General features: G+C 33.1%; 2 protein-coding genes and 1 long non-coding RNA gene across 5 annotated transcripts in view; 2 read left to right on the top strand and 1 right to left on the bottom strand.

The window, feature by feature from the left end:
- Positions 1-22,845, top strand: part of LOC143071786 (rho-related BTB domain-containing protein 2-like) — a 31,299-nt gene that overhangs the window by 1,190 nt on the left and 7,264 nt on the right. The window contains exons 2-8 of the mRNA XM_076246364.1: positions 893-1,114; positions 1,870-1,973; positions 2,301-2,492; positions 3,521-4,341; positions 5,679-5,797; positions 6,814-7,053; positions 7,524-7,672. Of these exons, the coding sequence (XP_076102479.1) occupies positions 923-1,114; positions 1,870-1,973; positions 2,301-2,492; positions 3,521-4,341; positions 5,679-5,797; positions 6,814-7,053; positions 7,524-7,672 (1,817 nt within the window). The 5' untranslated portion in view covers positions 893-922. The remainder of the gene's footprint in view (positions 1-892; positions 1,115-1,869; positions 1,974-2,300; positions 2,493-3,520; positions 4,342-5,678; positions 5,798-6,813; positions 7,054-7,523; positions 7,673-22,845) is intronic.
- On the top strand, positions 8,358-15,518 carry LOC143071790 (uncharacterized). Of its 2 annotated transcripts, none has more exons than XR_012976971.1 (6): positions 8,358-8,615; positions 11,344-11,459; positions 12,473-12,572; positions 13,222-13,404; positions 14,047-14,210; positions 15,101-15,518. It is a non-coding gene; the product is annotated as an uncharacterized LOC143071790 (long non-coding RNA). The 2 variants fall into 2 exon arrangements; XR_012976970.1 differs by having other exon boundaries at positions 8,382-8,615; positions 13,335-13,404.
- LOC143071787 (uncharacterized) lies at positions 11,545-22,634 on the bottom strand. Of its 2 annotated transcripts, XM_076246366.1 has the most exons (4): positions 22,497-22,634; positions 15,009-16,064; positions 13,990-14,171; positions 11,545-13,383 (listed from the first exon to the last, which is right to left on the bottom strand). In XM_076246366.1, exons 2-4 carry the CDS (start codon positions 16,061-16,063, stop codon positions 12,761-12,763), a joined length of 1,860 nt encoding a protein of 619 aa, XP_076102481.1. In that variant the 5' UTR covers position 16,064; positions 22,497-22,634; the 3' UTR covers positions 11,545-12,760. The 2 variants fall into 2 exon arrangements, with proteins under 2 accessions (XP_076102481.1, XP_076102480.1); XM_076246365.1 differs by lacking the exon at positions 22,497-22,634 and having other exon boundaries at positions 12,739-13,383; positions 15,009-16,120.

The raw sequence follows: 22,845 nt of genomic DNA, 5'->3' as shown, positions 1-22,845 counted from the left end.
TAACTTCCTTTGTCCCAACTGACTTTGTTTCCTGTTTTCACACTTAATTATTTGACTTCCGCGTGTCACGCTTAAAATAATTGGCCAATCCTGTGTCATGCTAAGACCGCAATGGGACTCACCTCATTATGCTTGACTTGGGAGAGTGCCTATGATGGAACATTTTGAAGTGATATGTATATATTAGGCTAGGAATGGCAACATTTTGTAGTGATCCCGAACTTATCAAGTCATCTTCTAAAAATATCAGCTGCTCTGCACCATGTGAAGGCTTTTTATCTCGTTCGCTGTGCTCACTCGACTTAAATCTTCATATTGTGACCTAGCTGCTGATATTTTACATATTTTACAATATCAGTATGCAGACAACCAGAACATATTGTCATGAATATTTCCGGGTAATCCCCATTATGAACATCTTATACAAATATATTTATTTTACAGTATGGTCATAACTTGTCATCCTGAATCTTAAGCAGTTATAATTAGAATATGAAATTTAAAAAAATACCTATTCATGTACATTTTTTTGTACATTGTAAGTTGGGGACATCCTTAAAATACACATATTTATCTACTTTATGAGCATAAAACTGTCTTCAGAAAATGCAAGCCTCTGCTTATGATGTGTGTTCTTAGAAAGCATCTAAATATAATGTCACTTAAATTTTTAAGGAAACTAGTGACATATTATTATCAAATAACCAACATAATGATGAAAAGAAAAACATTTTAAATGCATTTATGTTAAGTACATGTATACTTTTTTTGCACATTTTTTGCGCTTTAATTTAACCACATACTCATTGTTCACTCAAATAACACTCCATGTAGTCATTGAGAAACACAACAATTAGTGTAAAATATAAATCTTTGCTTCTTTCATTGACAGGTTTAACCAGATAAACATATAACTATAACAATGGTTCAAACAGCAAATCTACCAAAAGATAATTATGAGTTTGTGAAATGTGTGGTGGTTGGTGATGGAGGTGTTGGTAAAACATGTCTGACATGTGCCTGGTCAGTTGGCACTACATACAAACTGGAAAGCCTGGTCAAGTCACATGTATCTACAGTCTTTGCTATTGATCATTTCATAAAAGACAAACAGGTATGCATTTCTGTATAAATGAGAAAGTAGAAGGCACATTTACATTTTGGGGTTTATATGTGTCTATAAACTTGAATAGAAAATTAAATGTGATTAGTAGCATTATTGGTGACACTTTGAACTTGCCTGATATTGACCTTTATGAAAAAGAAAATGCATGTTTAAAATATATTAGGTGGGTGCAATTTGACTGTGTGGTCATTGATGAAGTGATAGACATTTATCAAATTCTAGGAATAAACAAACCTAACTTCAGGAACAATCAGTAAAGAGCACATGAAGCATCCAAATTGTTTTTTAACTGCAGAAATAGAAAATACTTTAATTGTCATTTTTATAGCTGCTAATTTTAAATAAATAAAGTATTTTGAAGTAAAATAGCAATCTTTCATTGAAATTCATAAGTTTAACTCTAAAAAATGCAAACTTAAAAATTTAAAAGCTACAGTTTAAGATACAATCCTCCCCCCTCAAAAAACAAAAAAAAAATGTTCCTTTTTTTTCAGAAATGAAGTACAGTATATTTTTTGTAACCAGCTTTTTTTGTAAGATAATTTAGAAAGCCACAAGTTTAGGAACTGTCCTCTGATTTTTTCTTACAACTACATATATACTTTTATAAAAATACAAATTTTCATGGAAACCTTGACATTTTTTATACACAAATTATTGTGTAAACTGTTTCTTTATGTCATTTCAGTGTCTGATAGATGTTGACAAATCTTGTTATAATTGTTTTTAAACTATTTTTGTAGGTATCTGACAGATCTTGGTGTAATGTGGATGGCGTGCCAGTTTGTTTACATCTCTGGGATACATTTGGTTACCATGATAAAGATAGGGGATTTGCTTATAAAGGGTAGGTTTTGGGTAAAACATATTAAGAGGGTCTAAGCAACACATTATTACAGAAAATTCTTATTAAATTTAAAATGAATACACATGATGAAAACAAGGTAACATTCAAGATATAAAAAGTTAGTGTTATGAAAGAAAGACGAATGGGTCACCAATGTAGACAGCAAACTAAAGTGATCCTTATTATTTGTTGTAGTTAGAAGAACTTGTGTCACATGTACATCACTCATTTAGATAACAAGACACGTTTAACCAAAGAATAATACAAACATGATTAATTCAAACTAAACTTATATATTAAATTCATTTTCTGTCTGTTTATTTACAGGGCAGATGTAGTTTTGCTTTGCTTCAGTGTTGTCAAACCTTCATCTTTGGACAGTGTCATTAGATTTTGGGTTTCAGAGATAAAGTCTAAAAGTAGCACAACACCTATAGTGCTGGTTGGTACCCAGGCTGACATGAGATACAATTGTTATGATGATGGCTACAAAGCTATGGACAAAGGTCTGGTGTACAAGTAAGTTGTGTGGGAGGTTGATGGTAAACATAAATAAATTACTAAACCATAGGTGGATCCAGGGGGCCGTGGGGCCTGCCCCCCCTTTTGTTGGAAAAAATTGGTTGATTATACAGGGAATCACTGGAGCATGACTGGAACAGGGCCCCTTTAAGTCAGTAAGCTCCCCTTCCTTACAAAAAGTTCTGGATCCGCCACTGTATACTGTGTTATTTGTTACATGTACTTGTAATACACTCACAGATATGGATAGACTATTTACACTACATGTATATATGAGAGTATCTATGTGCTGATGAAGATGATATGTGTGTCCAGAAATTTCTGATATAGACAAACTGGTAATTCAGAATTTATTGGGTGAATTTATTATTGCGATTTTTCAAGAATTGACAAAAAAGGGAGATTAATTATTGCAATTTCAGGAAAATATGCATACAGTCTACAGATATATGTATCAGATATCAGAATGCTAGTTCTTATTTTTGCTATACTCATCCAGTAGCATTATTTGCATTAATTGTAACCTCACAATAAGTTCTGAATTTACAGTATTTCAAAATCATATATCTGAAGTTGTATAAAAGTGAAATTCTCATGTTACATTGTACATAACTAAAAAATGAAGCAGGAAACCTATATTTTTACGGTAAACCTATGGCACAGTATTCATCTATTATAGAAAAATAGTTTCATTGAAAAATATAATGGATACACAAAAACTCTGTCCAGCAAAAACGAAAGAACAGCAAGACAAAATTTTGGCACAAACAGATTCCATTTAATTCAATAGTCTTATTGCATTAATTTATGACAATGATTATACTTTATGATAATGATTATACTTTATGACAATGATTTTACTTTATGACAATGATTATACTTTATGACAATGATAATAATTCATGACAATGATATTAATTTATGACAATGATATTAATTCATGACAATGATAATGATAAATGACACTGATTATAACAAATGCAGCTATTGCTTGTTTAAATATAAAAAAAAACTTTTTTTCTCAGGGAAGTAAAACCAGAACATGTTATTTTACCAGAAAAAGGGAGAACTGTTGCAAAGCAGATAGGTGCACCCTACTATGAAACAAGTGTTTTAACACATCATGGTGTGGATGATGTCTTTTTTAATGTAATCAGGGCAGCTATGATTGAAAGGAGAAAGATCAAATTTTGGAGTCCACAACTACGCAGAATAAAATATCCACTTATCCAAAAGCCAATGGAATGGCCAATGAGATTGTTTCCAGAGATAAAAATCCCTGAGAGTACAATAAATGAAGAACTTGCTGAGATACATACCAGACAAAATGTTGGAGATTTGTTGGTTAGTGTGCGGGATGTCTGTTTTACAGCTCATAGGGTAATACTGGCTTCCTCATGTCAAATAATTGAAGAAATTTTAATGGCAGACTATTGTAGCCATGACAACTCCACTGTCAAAACTTCTGAAACAACCCAGCAGACAGCATTTTGCCATGACATTAAATTACCAGGATTTGAAACTATTGAATACAAGCAATGTCAGGACCCATTCAATAGGATGCATGGGGAAATGATAACTGTATTAACCATAGCAAGGGAAGTAACTCCTCTTGCTTTTCAATATGTTTTAGAGTATTTATATACTGGCACAGCAAAAGAAGACTTTGACATCTTACCAGAAGCCAAGAAAGCTGCTGAGCTTCTCCAGTTAAAGGATTTGCTTTTGCAGATTTCTAATCTTCAGTCAAATGAAACATTCCTGAATTCAAAATTACAAAAGCAATTTAGACATGATAGATGTGATGCATTAAACAGAATCGCTATTCACAAAGGAGCATTTACAGGTAACAATCTTGACATTACTTAAGGATGTTTGTTACTCTGTTTCAAAATAACAAGCTTTTTAAAAAACTGCTTGCAATTGATATTATATAAATAAAGAAACTAAAAAAGCAGAAAAAAATGAAGGTATCATGTGCTTGTTTTTCAAGATATAAGCCATGGAAAATTTGACAGGAAATGATTATCTCTAGATTTTTCATACACTTAACATTGGAACCTATCTTCTTTAAATAAAAAAGTGTAAAAATAACAAGGATTAAGTAATATTTTCTAAGATGACATTTTACACTATATGTAAGTAAATTATAAAGAGAAAAGAAGGGGTTGTAGGTTAAATTTTTAATGCCACGACATGGATAAAACCTGATGAGGAATCTGAATATCGGACAAAAATTCAAAAACAAGAGGAGCAAACATCATTAAATATATATATTACTCTTAATTAATTTATCATCCTTTTTCATACATTTGATCAAAACAGAGATATTAAATGTACAGTCTATTATGGAAAATACAGTCTTCTCTCGTCTCAAAATTGGTTGACTTAAAATTCCGCATTACCGGTAGTCAAATAGTTTGCAGTAAATAAATTGAAATACATTAATTTATATCAATTTATTTTGTTTGAGTTAAATTTAGAAATGTCAAAATTTGGCCTGATTCAATTGAAAACATTTCACCATATAATGAAATATGTGGTTACTGATGAGAAAGTCTCAGTTTTCCAGTGATAATCATATACATATTTATTTTTAATCAAGAACAGATATACATGTACTGTGGATTCATTATTTTTTGTTGGATACCAATTTTCATGGTTTGTTAGGTACAGACACACCATGAATTCAAATGTTCAACTAATTAAAAAAATTTCTATGGCTTGTATGCAGAGATTGATAAAACCTAGAATCAAATATCCATGAAAAATGCAAGTTTTCCTCAATCTAAAAAATTGATACCAACGAAAATAAATAAATCTACAGTTAACATTAAACCAATGTTGACTAACGACAGACTTGGAAAATAGAGATGTTTTTGATATGTTGTATGCACATGAAGCCAAATGAAATAGAAAATTCATATTTATGGCTTAGAATCATTTGCTTCCACTTTTTTCAGAGAACATTACTTCACTTTAAAAAAAAAAATGATAACTTGGGGTTGTAGTAGATCCCTATGAGGTATCTATTTTGCTTCCAAGTGAGGACAGGAATGTATGAACATACTAGCATGACTAGTGGCTGCTGACTCTGTTCATCCATGTGTAACTTAGTAATGTCTACAGTTCTTAAAGGATTTTAACTAATTTTATACATTATACAATGAAACTTGTTTTCAGATGTGAAGTTTTCCTTGGATGATGATGTTGTAAGTGCCCACAAACCATTATTAATGGCACGTTGTGACATGATGGCTGCCATGTTTACAGCTAACTTTATGGAGGCTTCAGCTCCTGTGGTATGTTCAAGATTTTTGATTATTATGATGCCATATAAAAAGCATTTACAATATGATGTATGACACCGATTTTACAGACAAAAGATCTATACCTCAAATCATAACTGTATTTCTAAATGAAAAGCAATGCAAAAAATCCAAAACTTTTACTCAAGTTAATCGTATTAACATGGGAGACATCTCAAGCAAGCTGATATTACGGACATTGTTATGTAAACAACACTCATTACACATATGTAAATGACACGTGTCAATCAGTATTAAAAGTATTACCTATTGAATCTTGAACACAGAATAATCAGATCAAAAGATCGATTAATTAGTATTGATGCTGAGGACACTTTAATTCAATTCACTCTTAATCATGTTAATTTGGTTATCTTTTCTGTTATTGTGTATGTGATTTTACAAGCAAACATGACACAACTTTTAATCTCCTTTGAAAAACTGTTCACTTTCTAAATCATTTATAAAAGTATTTATGCAGGCCACAGGAAAATCCAGAATTCAAAACCATGAGAATTTAGATTGTGTTACTAAATCACGAAATAAAGATGGCGCGAAAATTTCCAAGTTTACAGTAGTAAAGTCATTTGTAAAGTCAAATTTACATATATTGTAATGTAATGCCTGTCCTAACATCGAAAAATGATAAATCATTAATCCATAAAAAATCATGTTAAGTGTTTATCAAATTTCAGATTCCTTTACTAGGTGTGACTGTTTATGTGTTCAATGTTTATTAAATTACAGATCCCCTCACCAGGTGTAATTGTTGATATATTCCATATACATTAAATTTCAGATCCCCTCACCTGGTGTGACTGTTGATGTGTTCCATGTTCATTTTATTTCAAATCCCCTTACCAGGTGTAACTGTTGATGTGTTTAATGTTTATTAAATTTCAGATCCCCTTACCAGCTGGTGTGACTGTTGATGTGTTCCATGTTCATTGAATTTCAGATCTCCTCACCTGGTCTGACTGTTGATGTGTTCAATGTTTATTAAATTTCAGATCCCCTTACCAGGTGTGACTGCTGATGTGTTCAAGGTTTTACAAGAGTTTCTGTACACTGGTTGTGTAACAAATGTAATGGATGTAGATTGTTTGGCCTTGATAGAAGTGGCCAACAGGTTCTGTCTTCCAAGGTTTGTCAAGTTGATAGAGAATGCCATTGTAGAACAGTTCCTGATGTGGGATGACCAGAAAGTCAGCATTTTAGAAGATGTCATCCTGTTGATAGAACCATCACATGTAAGCAAGCAGAAGATATGTTTAATTATATAGAATATTGTTCTGCAATATTATGTGAGTCATCAAAATATCATGTTCTTTACTTAAGCTAGTGTAAGTAATTTTGTTAGACAACAGCAGGCCAAGCATTACTTCATACATGAGTGTAAATACATTGCTTGTAAGGTTTGTGATTCAAAATGTAATAGTGCACCATTACATTTTGTTCTTTCAGTGTTAAAAAATTATGCAAAGTTATAATGTTTGTCTTTGGGACCTAAGTGGTACTGCAGGATTGTAATGAACCTTGAAAGCTGTAGAATTCAAGGGAAACAGACCATTCACTTTTAAATTCTATCACAGAATTAAGTCCAACGCTTATTGAACAAATGCAGACATCATGGACATTTTGCCCACATGTGTAATTTTCATTGTGAAGTCATTTGTCAGCAACCCTTGAAAACTGAGAGACTCTTTGGTTTTTTTTCCAGTTACACAACGCATACCAGCTTGCTGCCTGGTGTTTGGAATATGTTTGTCAACATTATCCAGAAGCATGGAAATACAACAAACACTACATGCAGGCATTATCAAAAGACAATCTGAAATTTTTGGAGAAAAACAGATGGCCTCCAGCATGGTAAATTAATATTTTATAAAGTTTATAAACATATTTAACGCAAATCTTCTGAATTATAAGTTAATTTAAGTGTCATTACTTCTACCTACAGCTCCTTGACAATGTATGGTATTGTAATCAACTATAATACCAGGATTCCAACCTTAGAATATATAGTTTTTTTTCTTTATACTTTTACATTGTATTTAAATATTTCTTAAAGAACCATGTTTTTTTTTATAAAGCATTATTAAAACATTATGAATTTTGAAATGTTCTCAAATACATATTACTGGTCGAGGACCAGTTACCGTCATTTTTTGTCAGTATATTTCATTTATCTTCTTAACGTGAGAACATTTAAATCTATCATTTGACAAGGAAAGTGTTTACCAAAAATACTTTAATATTTCAATTGGTCAGTATTTAAAATTAACTAAATTTCTCAGAAATTAACTTTTGACGGCGTCCGATTTCGTACGAGATTTGAAGATGCCGAGGACCAGTTACCGTCAGCACCGAAATTGTTACAATTCTCTCTTAATGGTTGTCAGATGAGTTTAAACACGGTCTCAAACTATTCTAACAAATTGTATAGTATTGATTTTTCCATTAAATGTTATGAATCAATTTGCAGATGAGCAAATATTTTTTTATCGCTGAAGCGTCGTCTTCGTTACGCAGGAGTTGTCTCTCTTTGCTTACCTCGTCAAAGTGCCTCATTTTAATTTAGCGCCCTTTTCGATGAATTGTAAACCCCGGCGTTGAACAACATGGAAAGCATGGCTGGAAGTGGAATGAAGTTGACTGACCAATTATGATGAGAACAAATTTGAAGACAGACGAATAATAAGTCAAGATTTTACTCAAAACGACCGCACGTTTGGTGGTGATAGTCGAGATCGACTTGAGTTGAAATCGGAACTTTCACTTTCAGACAGAGCCTCCAGTTTACATGATGCAGGTAATTTCACTGAAACGTAGGTCAACATTTAATTGATAGGTGACAATCAGACATTTTTCCATTTGTTATCAGTGTAGGATCCAAAACTTTTCCTAAAAGGGGAAGGGGGCTGACTGACTTAAGCGAAAGGGGGGTCAATCTATAATATAGTCGTGATAGTCAATGATTCCCTACATGATCCCACAAAGAAAAGGGGGTGATCTGCCTATGGTTATGACAACCTGAAGAAGGAGCGGTTGACCTTTTGATTCTAGTTGTTTTAAGGGGATGACGGCAATTTCAATATTTTTACGTCAAACCCTCCCCCCCCCCTTTTTCAATGTGTCCTTTGAAAAGAGAAACAAGGGTTGATAGTATAAACACAACAGACAACACCAAGAAAGATGAGTGAAGAAGTTATGGAATTTTATTGACTTGTCTTAATATTTCTGATAGTTTTCCCAACCTATTCCAGCAGCATGTCCTTTCACATTGTACATGTATATTTAATATCATAGGAAGTGCCCCCACCCTTTGTGAACCAATTCGAGGGGTCTTCATTTGCATCACATGGTTAGGTTAACTTTTTAACATATGACATGTGCTGATGTGTGTTGTGTTAGTACTTACAAGTTATGCCACCTGCTAGCCCCTGAGTTAGTCCAAATAATTATGACGGCTATTTTATAAAAAAAATTCGGCCAGGGAACTGAAAAAATCCAAATATAAAAATACCCTCAGAAGACGGCATGATTATCTGGACTAGCCCCTGAGTCTGAGTGTACCTAACTGTTGATGAGGCATGCTATAAATGTCCCAAATCTACCTTCAATAATGTAGCTGCATATCTGTACTAAAAATACTGACTGTGTTAAATGTTATCACAATTACAGACAATTTTGAAATGAATGCAAGGGCTGTATAGCCAGCCATGGTACAAAATGTAGTTAACTTCCATCATCAATGCTCCAGACTAAAAAATATTGATTCAATTTCAGATTATTTAAAATTTTCAAAATTGTATCTACATGTATTCATATAATACAGAAAGGTTTTGAAGTTTTCTAGACTAGAAAATACAAATTTATACTCATTATACCACCGCTTTAAAAATAAAAAGGGGGGTATACTGTTTTACCTCTGTCTGTCCTTCAGTCAGTCAGTCCGTCCGTCCCATGAATATTTTTCTCAGGAACTACAATACAAGGATTTCTGAAATTTGGTTTCAGGATTTATCTAAGTCAGCTATACCCTGTGATGCGTTTTTAGATTGATCACTTGACAACTTCCAGTTTACCAAACACTTGTATGATTTTACACATGTTAGCCAAGTTGAAAATTTTCGTCAAATTTTTCTCACAAACTTCAATACAAGGATTTCTAAAATTTGGTTACAGGATTTATATAAGTCAGCTTAACCATGTGATGTGTTTTCAGATTGATCACTCGACAACTTCCTGTTTACCGACCACTTGCATATTTTTACACTATTTATATTATCCACTTGCTGCGGGGGTATCATCAGTGAGCAGTAGCTCGCAGTTTCACTTGTTTGTACTTTAAATTGGTTAAAAGAAACTTATTACACAAACAAAATTGTCACCTTAATGTACCCCTCATGCATGTCTTACATTTAAAGGGATATTTAAAAACATTGTCATGGAGGGTCATCTAACAAGTTGTCCTCAACCTGATTATGGTGCAATGTACATGTATAATATTGCCTCCCTCTTGTTAAATATATTGGCTTTTATAATGATAAGCTCAATAGTTGGTCATACATTGTACATATGCTGCAGTTTAAAGTAAGATGTACTTGTACTACTAGACTTCTTGACCTTGTGATTTATTGACCTATGTACATGTATGCATGTAATACTGTAATCAAATTTGCATATTCATGTACTAGACTCTTTGACATTGCTCTTGTGATTTATTGACATACAAATTACATGTACATGTGTATGTTATCTGGTTTTTATGTTTAATACCTTAATACATGTACATCTATTCTATACTATTTATGTTATTGTAGCTGTGTAGTTCATCTGTGTCTGCAATATTATACATGTACATGTAATTTTGTCATATGTGTACGTCTTCCTGAAGGGATACAACTAACCACAGCTGAAAGTTATATATGAATATGCTATGATTTTAATTTGATATGTCTGTCTAGCAGGGTTCTTAGTCTTGAATGCACAATGTTTTTGTTAGATATAGGTAGCTGTCAGTTATCTGCGAGTACTCTCGGATCTGTACCTAGTGTCTTTTTCTCGTCAGATAAAATGTACAAGTACCCGGCAATGACCAAAAAAACGTCCAGCTGTATTTTTGTGCATCTGATGAGTTGAGCCTTTTTCCACTGATTTTTATAGTTGTTTCTTATGCTGTACTGTTGTACCACTGTCCCAGCTTAGGGGGAGGGTTGGGATCCTGCTATCATGTTTACCCTTGCCATATTATGGATGTGTGTGTCTGTCCCAAGTCAAAAGCCTGTAATTCAGTGGTTGTCTTTTTTTTGTGTGTTACATATTTGTTTTTCATTCGTTTTTTTGTACCCAAAGTTAGGCTGTTGGTGACATTCTGCAGGGTCTTCTATAGAAGACTATGTTGTATGGGCTTTGCTCATTGCTGAAGGCTGTACATTGACCTAGAGTATCATTTTCATCTCTTGTAGAAATTTGTCTTGATATTGGCAATCATACCACATCTTTCTTTTTTTTTATTCATCTGAATGTTTTTTTAGGGTCCCTAAAAGGATGAAGAATCTTCTAAATTTGAACTTGTGCAAATGTAAATATGTAGATAGACAACTACCATAAAACAAGAAACCAACAGATGAGTTTATAACGAAATCTACAGGTACAATATAATATTACATATTAAGGCATAAATCTTAATATACCTTATACATGTATTGACTGTGTTTGAAAAATACACTGTTTTAGTAATTATTCTGCTCATTTTTGAGGTCGTGATTGGCAAATAAACAAATATTTAAATTTGTATTTGTTTGATTTTGGCATAATAAAACAAAGTCAATGTTCAATTTCTGCTACTGTAAACACAATTTGTTTAATCTGAGTTTGCTAGTAGACTGAAGGTTAAATACACATGTCTGCTATATCTGACATGTACAATTATTCATTAAGCTGCAACCCAACACCTGACTAAAATTAACTTGGCTCGTTCAATTTTCACAAAATTTTTACAAAATATTTACTTTGACCCTTTGAAAAGAATACAAAAATTTCAAAAACCTTGAACCAATTGATTTCTGGGAAGAAATGGTTGAATATATTTCAGTTTGACAAACACTAGTTTGAACATTGAAAAGCTTAAAATTTCCTGAACAGTATAACATGATTAAAATGATTAACTGATTTTACAGAGTTATCTCCAGTATTTAAGGTACTACCTTAAATGAACAAAATATTATGAATATATCATTCAGACATTTTTCGATGTGAATACTATATAGCCTGACAACTTTTCAGATGATTAAAATGTTTATAAAAAGCTTTTATTAAAGTTTAAGATTATTGAAACTATCAATTTAATTATGATTCATAACATCTTCAAAAATCATTTGCTGATCTTTTACATAAATATTGGTATATATAGTGTAAGATAATATTGTATATATATGTTATGCATGCATATCAAAACTTGTTATTTGTGATTACATTTGCTTTCGGATCTTTCAAAAACCACATATACTTCATTTTTTTTTTGGATTAGAATATAAATGAATTACCAATAAGTTGAATAACAGAATAATTTTGCAAATTATTATCTTTCATTAAATGATTTTGTGAACCCAGATTATTGGTCAAAACTTTTTGTCTCTACCACTTCCTAATTATTTCTTTCAGAAACAATATGAAGACGTGCAAAAAAGGAAATCTAAATCTTAAACCTTATATGCCTTAATACCCAGAAAACTTTTAATTTTCTGCAGCTTACAATATACAGGTAATTATAATAAGTCTTTTACAGATGATAATTGTATTATCGAATTAAAATCAATATTGCAGCAATAAGTTTGTTATGAACAGTATTAGATCTATATCAATATAATGCAATTTCGATCCCAAAAAAAATTAAAATAAATTTCAGTTCTTCAAATTATACAGTCTGGAGAGATTTTAATTATATATTCCTTATTCTTCCATTGTCTCTATAATCTCCATATCACTATCAAATAGTAAAAATTCTTCCCTTATTAAAGGGGTCTTTACTCTGGAACTTCTTCTATTTTCTACCACGTCTACAGATGATTTAGTACATGTAGCATACTGGTGGAATTCAGCAGTGATCTGTTGGTTACATTGCTGCATATTTCTTTTTTCTTCCTTCTTCTGTCTCTTCCTCTCTCTTTCCTCTTCCTTTTCGGTGTCTCTTATTTCTCTGTCTCTTTTCTTTCTTTCTCTTTCTTCTTTCTTTGCTTCCTTTAAAACTTCAGCTTCTTCCTTTTTTCTAGCTCTTTCTGTTTTTCTTTCTTCTTTTTCTTCTGCCAACTTTACTGCCTCATCACGCTTTGACTGTAGTTTTTGAAGCATTTCATCCCCTGTTATTACCCTGGCTTCTGTTATAATTTTACTAGAAGTTTTTTTTGCTACAGATGGATTTGCTGGAGGTAACAGTACATCTGCTAAACTTCTTGGAATTAAGTTTTTTGTTACAAGTGGATTTTCAGTTGGTACATGTATGCTCATCTCTATTTCTTTAACATAGGAGATAGTGTTGCCACAACAGTGACAAAGAATTGTTGATTCCTGGAGCTCTGTAAAAGAAAAAACTCAAGGTACAAAAATGTAGAATTTAACAAAAGATTAAATAACTCAGAAGTTAAAGGGCAAGCAAGAATAACACTATTAAAACTATTTATTTGTTGCTGTGTTACATTTTTTTGTATATTAACACATACGATACATACACCTTTAATTAGCCTAATTACCGGATTTGTTATCACATAAGCAACATGACTGGTGCCACATGTGGAGCAGGATCTGCTTACCATTTGGGAGCACCTGAGATCACCCCTAGTATTTGGTTGGGTTCATGTTGTTTTTTTCATTTTTAGCCATGGCGTTGTCAGTTGTAAGTATGGCCTAAGGCCTTGATTAATATATTGTTTGTTTTTCCCAAATCCCGGTTCTACGAAGCCAGGTGTGGGTAGGTACAATGTAGGTATGGAAACATTTTAACATTATCGGACAATCCTGCAAGCCTGAAAATCAGAAATGAATAAAATAATATTCGATTTAGTTATGACAATAAAATTTTATGATGAGTAGCACCATTTTTGCAAGGTTTGTCGGGATTTTGGAAAGAAACAATATTTTATTTCAGGCCTAATATAACAAATCAAATGAAATAAATAGTTTACCATTACTGGTGATTGTTGTTGTATCTACATCTGTAGTTTCTTTATTTGTCTTTTCAGATTTGTTGAAGTCGGCGGGCGCAAGTTGTGAATTTGGAATTATAGATCTGTCTACAGGATACATTCCAGATTTCCTGAAAGACTCTTTGACCCTTGCTATTGTTGTAGTCTGGTCAATTGCAGTGCTGCAAATAAAAATGATACTCATTACTGAAGAAAAAAGTGTAAGTTGCATGTTCTTGTCAGTGTTTATATATGTTACAGAAATTAGATTATACAGTTCATGTGAAATTGACCGTATATCACCTTATTTATGAGGTTGACAATGTGTTTCTGTAGAGTTTTATTTATGACGTCAATAAAACATACAGGTTTGGGAAATTTTACGTCGTTGGCTCCAAATTTAAAAATGATTGTTTTTTAATACACTAAATACTTCATTTAAAACACTTATATGAGTTGCAGGATATAAAGGATAACCATACATTGTCTCGAAATATCAATTGGTTATTTGTACTCGGCTCGAAACAGGTAGAAATGCTCGGCACAGCCTCGCTTTCTACCTGTTTCTAAGCCTTGTACAAATAACATTGATATTTCGAGACAATGTATGGTTATTCTATGTGTGTGGTTCCAGTTACATACTTTTAAAAAATGAGGTCGGTAGGTTGGCAAATAATTTTTTATTTATTTTTATTTTTGAATGTCAAAATCTGGAAAATATTGTGTGTTTACCGAAATTGTTTCCAGTATTATACACTCCCCAACGGGAAGTCCACCATTTTAGATATGTTTTGTTGTAAAATAAACAGTCATGATATATATTTAGTTAATTTTGTTGCATTCTGTTATGAATTGTTACATTTTAGCCATATCAGATACTTATGATGGAAATTCAGATGACAGAAATCTATGAATTTAATTATTTTAATTCCCAATCCTCAAAACTTGATTGCTTGAAAATTAAGTTGTAACAAAAAAATACATAAACATATAATCCAAGCATATGTACATGTAAATACCTTAATAAAGCAGGAAACTTGGCTTTGCCTATGGTGGCACACTTGTTCAGGTTTCCCAAGGTAACTGATAATTGGTTCACTTTTTCTTTTAGAGGTCCAAAGATGGCAACATCCAGTGGCTGCAGCAGATGAGTAGTGTGAGGTGGTAAACCAATAATGTGAATGTTGTTAGCTTTGGCCTTCTCTATCAGGTCAATACTGATATGGGAATCGTGGTTATCAAAAATCAGCAGTACTGGTCTTCTTGTTCCACAGAATGGTATGAAAACTTTGTCGAACCAGTTTTCAAACAACTCGGTATCCATGTACCCGGATTCAGAGGATCCATATAACCAGTTATCTGGAACACCATCCTTAAAGCTCCTATGAGGCAGGCAACCATCAAAAATCAGAAATGAAGGGAGGACATGTCCATCCGCTGCTATGCACATGTGAACTGTAATGTGACCATGGACTAATACTTTCTGTTGGTAGCTGTGTGACCCTTTTAGTGTTAAAACTTTTTCCTTACTTTTTTCTTTACCACTGAAGCCAGACTCGTCACAGTTAAATATCTGGTTGGGTTTATTTGTTAATCCTAATGAGTCGACTGTGTCCACTAACAACTTGAAATATTGGTCAACCACAGTGACATTAGACATGCGTCTCCTGGCTTTGTCCTGCTGTTCTGGTAGTTTTTCCGACAATTCAGGGTGTCTGTTTAGAAGTTTGTTTACCCATTTGTTACTAGGACCTTTTTCCATATTGAATAAAGTTGTTCTACCTGATTTCTCAATGATAGAAATTACGAATGCTTTTAACATTCTTCTTGTCAAAGGAAAACCTCTCTCTGCCATATACTTGACGTAGTTTATTAAAGATGTCTCTTCTTCATCTGTCAGCATCTTTGAAGGTCCATTCAAATGGTTGTCATACTTTCCATTGACATGGTCTGATATGGTTGTCCTTGGTACCCCATATTCTGTAGCTGCTTTAGAAATACTTAATTTGTTTGAATTTACTGCACCAATGGCCTTATCAAGGGACTCCTGCAGGTATTGCTTTTTTTGTGGCATCCTTAAAAGTAAAGATAAATACATTTGTATATTTTGATAAAAGGTCAATGAAGGCATATATATATATGAAGATTTAATCTACAGAATAAATTTCTAAGGACACAAGAAATATAATTGCCAATGAGAAAACTCTCCACCAAACCAGACTTTAACAATGAGCAAACCCAATTTAGATTGTAAGCAAAATAAAATAATGCTTGAATAATTATTGTCAAGTCTGCCAAAAACTCGCAGAAAGCTTGGCATATGGATAGTTACAACAGTGGTGTACAAGCTAACTGCTTTTTATCTTAGAAGGTGAAAACCTGGATGCTTCATACTTTGTATATAGATGTCTCATGTTACAAATTTTCCATCTCACAATTATATTAACCTCATTTTCCTGGTTCAATGGTTATAGCTTAGTTTTTATCATTTATATTGTTATCACGTTTCTGTCGTCGTATTTGTCTGTGGGGTCCGATTACTTTTAGTTTTCACCCTCTAACTTTAGTAAAAGTGAATAGAAATTTTAACACAAGATTTATGGCCTTAAAAGGAAGGGTGGGATTGATTTAGTAAGTTTTGGTCCCAACAGTTTAGGAATAAGGGGCCAAAAAGGGCCCAAATAAGTATTTTTAGCTCACCTGGCCCAAAGGGCCAAGTGAGCTTTTCTCATCACTTGGTGTCCGGCGTCGTTAACTTTTACAAAAATCTTCTCCTGAAACTACTGGGCCAAATTAAATAAAACTTGGCCACAATCATCATTGGGGTATCTAGTTTATAAAATGTGTGGCGTTACCCGCCAAACCAACCAAGATGGCCGCCATGGCTAAAAATAGAACATAGGGGTAAAACACAGTTTTTGGCTTATAACTCAAAAACCAAAGCATTTAGAGGAAATCTGACATGCTGATAATTGTAAGCAGCAAGAATGTTCAGTAAAGTAAGATGTACAAACATATCACCATCACCAAAACAAAATTTTGTCATGAATCCATCTACTTCCTTTGTTTAATATTCACATAAACCAAAGTGAGCGACACAGGCTCTTTAGAGCTCCTAGTTTGGTTTTGGCACTATTAATTTAGTTTAAGAAAATAGAGATTTATGAAATTTTGACATAAGGTTTGTGACTATAAAAGACAGGTTGGAATTGATTTTGGAAATTAAAAGATTCCAACAGTTAAGAAATTAGGGGCCAAAAAAGGGCTCAAATAAGCATTATTCTTGGTTTTTGCACAGTAACTTAAGGATGTACTTAGGTGAGGTTTTAGAATTTGTGCCAATGCTTCGACTCCTTGGTGTTTTTCCATACAATACAATGTGAAATATTTTGCCCCATAACACCCATTTATTTTAAGACTCAATAGCTCATGAAAGGTCATCTACCAAGAAGATTCTTAATTTTCCTTCTTTTGTTTTGAGACCTAATAATACCAATGCAAATATAAGGTAAAACTCAGAGTCAGCCTTTTCCGGCCATATTTGAAATCTTGAAAAGGAGGTCCATGACCTATCAAAATTTTTAACTTAATTTTATCCTTAGTTGAGGCTCTACCAGCTTATAGTATCAATTTTAACTTCTTACTGTGTATGTAGATTCTTGATTGTTGGTCCCATTTTCAAATTGGTCTACATTAAGGTCCAAAGGGTCTAAACCCTTGGGGTTCTTAAATATTTTGAATCTAAAAATGTACTTAATTATTGGCCCAAATCGAGGTCCAAAATTAAATTATGTTTGATTTCATCAAAAAATGAATAATTGGGGTTCTTTGATATGCCAAATCTAACTGTGAATGTAGATTCTTAATTCTTGGTCCTGTTTTCAAATTGGTCTACATTAGAGTCCAAAGGGTCCAAAATTAAATTAAGTTTGATTTTAGCAAAAATTTCATTTTTGGGCTTTGATATGCTGAATCTAAACATGTACTTGGATTTTTATACGACCGCAAAATTTGAAAAAAAAATTGTCGTATATTGCTATCACGTTGGCGTCGTTGTCCAAATACTTTAAATTTTTGCGTTTTTGCACTCTAACTTTAGTAAAAGTGAATAGAAAATTATGAAATTTCAACACAAGGTTTATGACCACAAAAGGAAGGTTGGGATAGATTTTGGGAGTTTTGATCCCAACATTTTAGGAATTAGGGGCCATAAAGGGCCCAAATAAGCATTTTCTTGTTTTTCGCACAGTAACTGTAGTTTAAGTAAAAAGAAATCTATGAAATTTTGACACAAGGTTTATGACCACAAAATGAAGGTTGGGAGCTTTGGTTTTAACAGTTTAAGAATTGGGGGCCAAAAAGGGGTCCAAATAAGCATTTTTCTTGGTTTTCGCACCACAACTTATGTATAAGTTAATAGAAATCTATGAAATTTAAACTCAAGGGTTATGATCATAAAAGGAATGTTGGTATTGATTTTGGGAGTATTGGTCCTAACAGTTTAGGAATAAAGGGTCCAAAATTAAACTTGTTTGATTTCATCAAAAATTGAATAATTGAATCTTAACCGTATAAGTAGATTCTTAATTTTTGGTCCCGTTTTCAAATTGGTCTACATTGAGGTCCAAAGTGTCCAAAAATAAACTTAGTTTGATTTTGACAAAAATTGAATCCTTGGGGTTCATTGATATGCTGAATCTAAAAATGTACTTCGATTTTTTATTATAAGTAATAGGATAATTATATTTGGTATGTGCGTACCTTGCAAGGTCCTCATCCCCTTCGGACAGTTTTCACTTTACCTCGACTTTATTTCATGGATCAGTGAACAAGGTTAAGTTTTGGTGGTCAAGTCCACATCTCGGATACTATAAGCAATAGGGCTAGTATATTTGGTGTATGGAAGGACTGTAAGGTGTCATCTGACCTTGACCTCATTTTCATGGTTCAGTGGTTATAGTTAAGTTTTTGTGCTTTGGGCTGTTTTTCTTATACTTTATCCAATAGGTACACTATATTTGTTGTATGGTATGATTATGGGGTGTACATGTCTAGCGGGCAGATGTCATCTGACCATGACCTCATTTCATTGTTCAGTTGTCAAAGTTAAGTTTTTGAGTTTTGGTCTCTTCATCTAATACTACATTGTATCAGTCATAGGTCAACTATATTTGGTGTATAGAAATATTTTATGATCTATAAGTCAGTGGCGTAGGTTTTGTTTGACCTTGACCTCATTTTCACTGTCTTCTGATAACGAAGTGTTAAGATTTGGTGTTTTGGTCTATTTTTCTTAAACTATAAGTAATAGGTCAACTGTAATTGTTGTATTGAAGCATTGTTAGCTACATGTATATGTCTGCCTAGCATGGTTCATCTGACCTTGACCTCGTTATCATGGTTCATTGGTCTTTATTTAGTTATCTTGGTTAATGTTAAGTTTATGTGACAGTAGTAATAAAGCTTTATACTTAGCACTATCAACATAATATCAATGATTAATAAAGAAGGCGAGACATTTCAGCGTGTGCACTCTTGTAATTAGGTCTAGTTTATGGTGAACCACAAGTGGTAGGTCAATCATATTTGGTATGCAGTTGTATAATATTAAAAAGAAGATGTGGTATGATTGCCAATGAGCATACCACATAGTCCGCTATAAAAGGCACCGATAAGACTAATGTAAAACAATTCAAACGAGAAAACTAATATTGCCACATCTCATTTCCATGGGGGATTATTTGGCCCTGCTCCCTCAGTCATGGTCTATTGACTTAAAAACTTTTGCTTATTTTATATGTATTATTTTGTGATTAGGTCAGTTTATTGGGCACCACAAGTGGTAGGTCAATGATATTTGGTCTTCAGTTATTTAAGCATTGGCATATCTCATTTGCATGGACATAATTAGGCTACGCCCCCTAAGTCGTGGTCTATTCACTTTGAAATTTTTTCTTGTTTGTCATGTATTCGTTTGTAGATTAGGTCAGTTCAAGGGGAACCATTAGTGGTACACCAATGTTGATTGGATTTTGTTTAGCCATGTTTCATTGACTTGGAATATTTGCATAACTTGTGTAAGATGTTAAAGCATTGCTATTTTAATTTCAACATTTTCGTATCGAAATTAAAAAAGGCGACACATATCTCTGATAACAGCTTATTAAAACTTTAATAACTTTCTTAAACTATCCTTGGTCCTTGTTGGTTTGTGCCAAACTTGGACAAAAGCTTGTCTATGTCGTATGATCATAAGAAAGTATCCAGAGGTAAATTTTGTAAAACGATAAATCAATTTTGTTCGTATTTTACTTTAAATGGACTTGGATTTTCTGCAAGGAAACGAAAAAATTGTTACCTTTCTTGTACTATTTTTGATTCGTACCAAACTTGGACAGAAGCTTGTTAATGATTAAAAGCTTGTATCTTGAAGGAAATTTTGTACCTGTGTATCTGTATTTTACTTGTAAATGGACCAGTTAACAGTACGTCCAGTCTGCAGTTCAAGTTTACAAACATTTATTAGATTCATTAACTATCCTGGATTTTTACCCAACTTGGAATGAAGCTTCTTACAATCAAAAGATAGTATCGAGCGGTATATTTTTATTGATTCTTTTCCTCATTTTTGTTGACCCTTCAATTTACAGCAGAAGTAGGCGAGACGCATGGTTCTGCGGAACCCTTACAAATTTTTAGGTCTTGTCCTCTAGTTCATATTGGAGCGTTTTATGCTGTTTTGTGTACTCATCTCGCTGTTGTTGTATGTTATGATTGCATGTTTTTTTTTCGTTGGAGTTTATTTGATGGTTGTACTCGGAAGCCTTTAAAAGCCTGTAATGTTTTACTTAATATACATGTTATACAAATTGTGACCTGAATGGACAGTTGTCTCATTGGTAATCTAGACACAGTTTTTTCATATCTATGAGCATTTAATGTGGTATACAAAGTACGTTTTAAAAGCGGGACTTTCTATACTAAATGGACTGAGTACTTTTAAAAACGATGCACAAATATTAAAATTATCGACTGATCTCGGCCGAGCTAATATTGGTAAAAAAGTCCCAGTTTGAAAGAAACCGTTCTTTGTTTCCTTGATTTAAGTACTGTATTCTGGTCTATTTGTTCGATGATATGACTTCTCTGTACGTCATTTTTTTCGATGTAGACCTTTGTGTTGGAGTTGACATGATGATGGTTAGAAGAAGAAAGAGTATAAGTGCTAGTTGTCCCACTCTATATGAAAGTCACAATTTGTAAACCTAGTAAACCATTAAAGGCCAAACGGACGGCTGCCGCTATAATGCAAGCCTTAAAAATCCACAGAAAATGACTAGTGTAAAACCTTCAAAACAAGAAAACTTAACTCTGGTACACCCACATTTTGCTAGTTCAGTGATAAGCTCTTGGAAGCCTCCCGAATTATTTTTCATAATTAATCAAATGTTTGTTACTGAAAACACCAAGTTTAAACTGGAAGTACATTAACAAAGAATATGGTATCAGTAGCGTATCCAAAGAGGGGTGGTGTGTTAAAACACTTATTTTTGTCATTTTTTCTGCATTTGAATGTGGACAGTTAGACCCCCCCCCCCCAAAAAAAAAAAAAAAATACACACATACACACATTTTAAAATGGGTGGGATAGGTATGACTTGCAACTCTTTATAATAGATAAAAAGCAATGCCAAACGTCAAGTAATTCCGTCCATGTACAGGTTAACGAATTTAACGAATTTTGTGTACATTGGTTGTGAATATCCCTTATACACCCCTTAAAAGTAACAAGTGCTTGCTTGCTAATACACAGATGTGACGTAATATCATAACAATGGCCTTGACTTTAAGCGTTGCAGTTTGTAAACAATCCTGGAGACGTACGCTTTTATTCTCAAATGTGCATGATTTATGTTGTACAACCTGCAACGGCAGTTTGAATCGATTTAGGAATAACATTTGTGAATTCCAAAATGTAAGTCAATATATTATTTTGTTATTAAAATCTCTTTTCTTGAAGGGAGAGCGTAATATGGTGTTTCAAATCAAGTAATGCAATGCATCAAATTTGTAGAATATAGGATACAGCAGATATATCTTTAATGTTTTCAATCTAAATGTTATATTATGTGTACAAATATACGAAATAACATTTTCAACATCATTATCAAGTAGGAACAACCCGAAAATACAGCCATAAAAAGCAATATACAACGTCATTCAGCAACCATTTTTGCATCCAGGTAAAAATCGGATAAAATGGCGCCCATTGAGAATCTTGGATGACAACAATTTTTATAAAATAAATTTGTATTCAAAATCGTGAGATGAATGGCTGAAACGATTCCCAAATGACGAACAGGGTTCTCGAAAATATGTAAACAAACATTTTTTTGGTCAGTTTCTATTTATTTTTGCTACAAAGGATTCCCCCGTCTAAACATGCGATGCGGGGGTAAACAAAAAAGTGATTTTTGACAAATAAATAACCAAAAACTGATACTTACTGAACTAAATTTTGTCAACAACTTCTTGATGCTTGTCCGTTAAAAAAACACGATGACGTCATCGGATTGACCACGACGTTTCGCGGAAAAAATGCAAATGACGGTAACTGGTAACTGACGGTAACTGGTCGTCGACCAGTACAGGCTGGCGAAAGGATGATTTAAGAATTTTAAATAGAGCTAAAACTTGCGGGGCTGACTGACTTCTTAGTAAAGTCAAATCCCAATCAAAATCAATATAAGGGAGCCAATTTGTGATTCACATGTCGCACAGGTAAACAAAAATGGTGACTGACAATGAAAATCAAGGTTTTGTTGAAACATCCCAGGACTAATACTGTCGACGATT

The sequence above is a fragment of the Mytilus galloprovincialis genome, chromosome 4 (genome assembly GCF_965363235.1).
Source record: "Mytilus galloprovincialis chromosome 4, xbMytGall1.hap1.1, whole genome shotgun sequence".
Lineage (NCBI taxonomy): Eukaryota > Metazoa > Mollusca > Bivalvia > Mytilida > Mytilidae > Mytilus > Mytilus galloprovincialis.
Note: the sequence above shows the minus strand (reverse complement) of the source record. Positions and strands in the feature narration are given on the sequence as shown.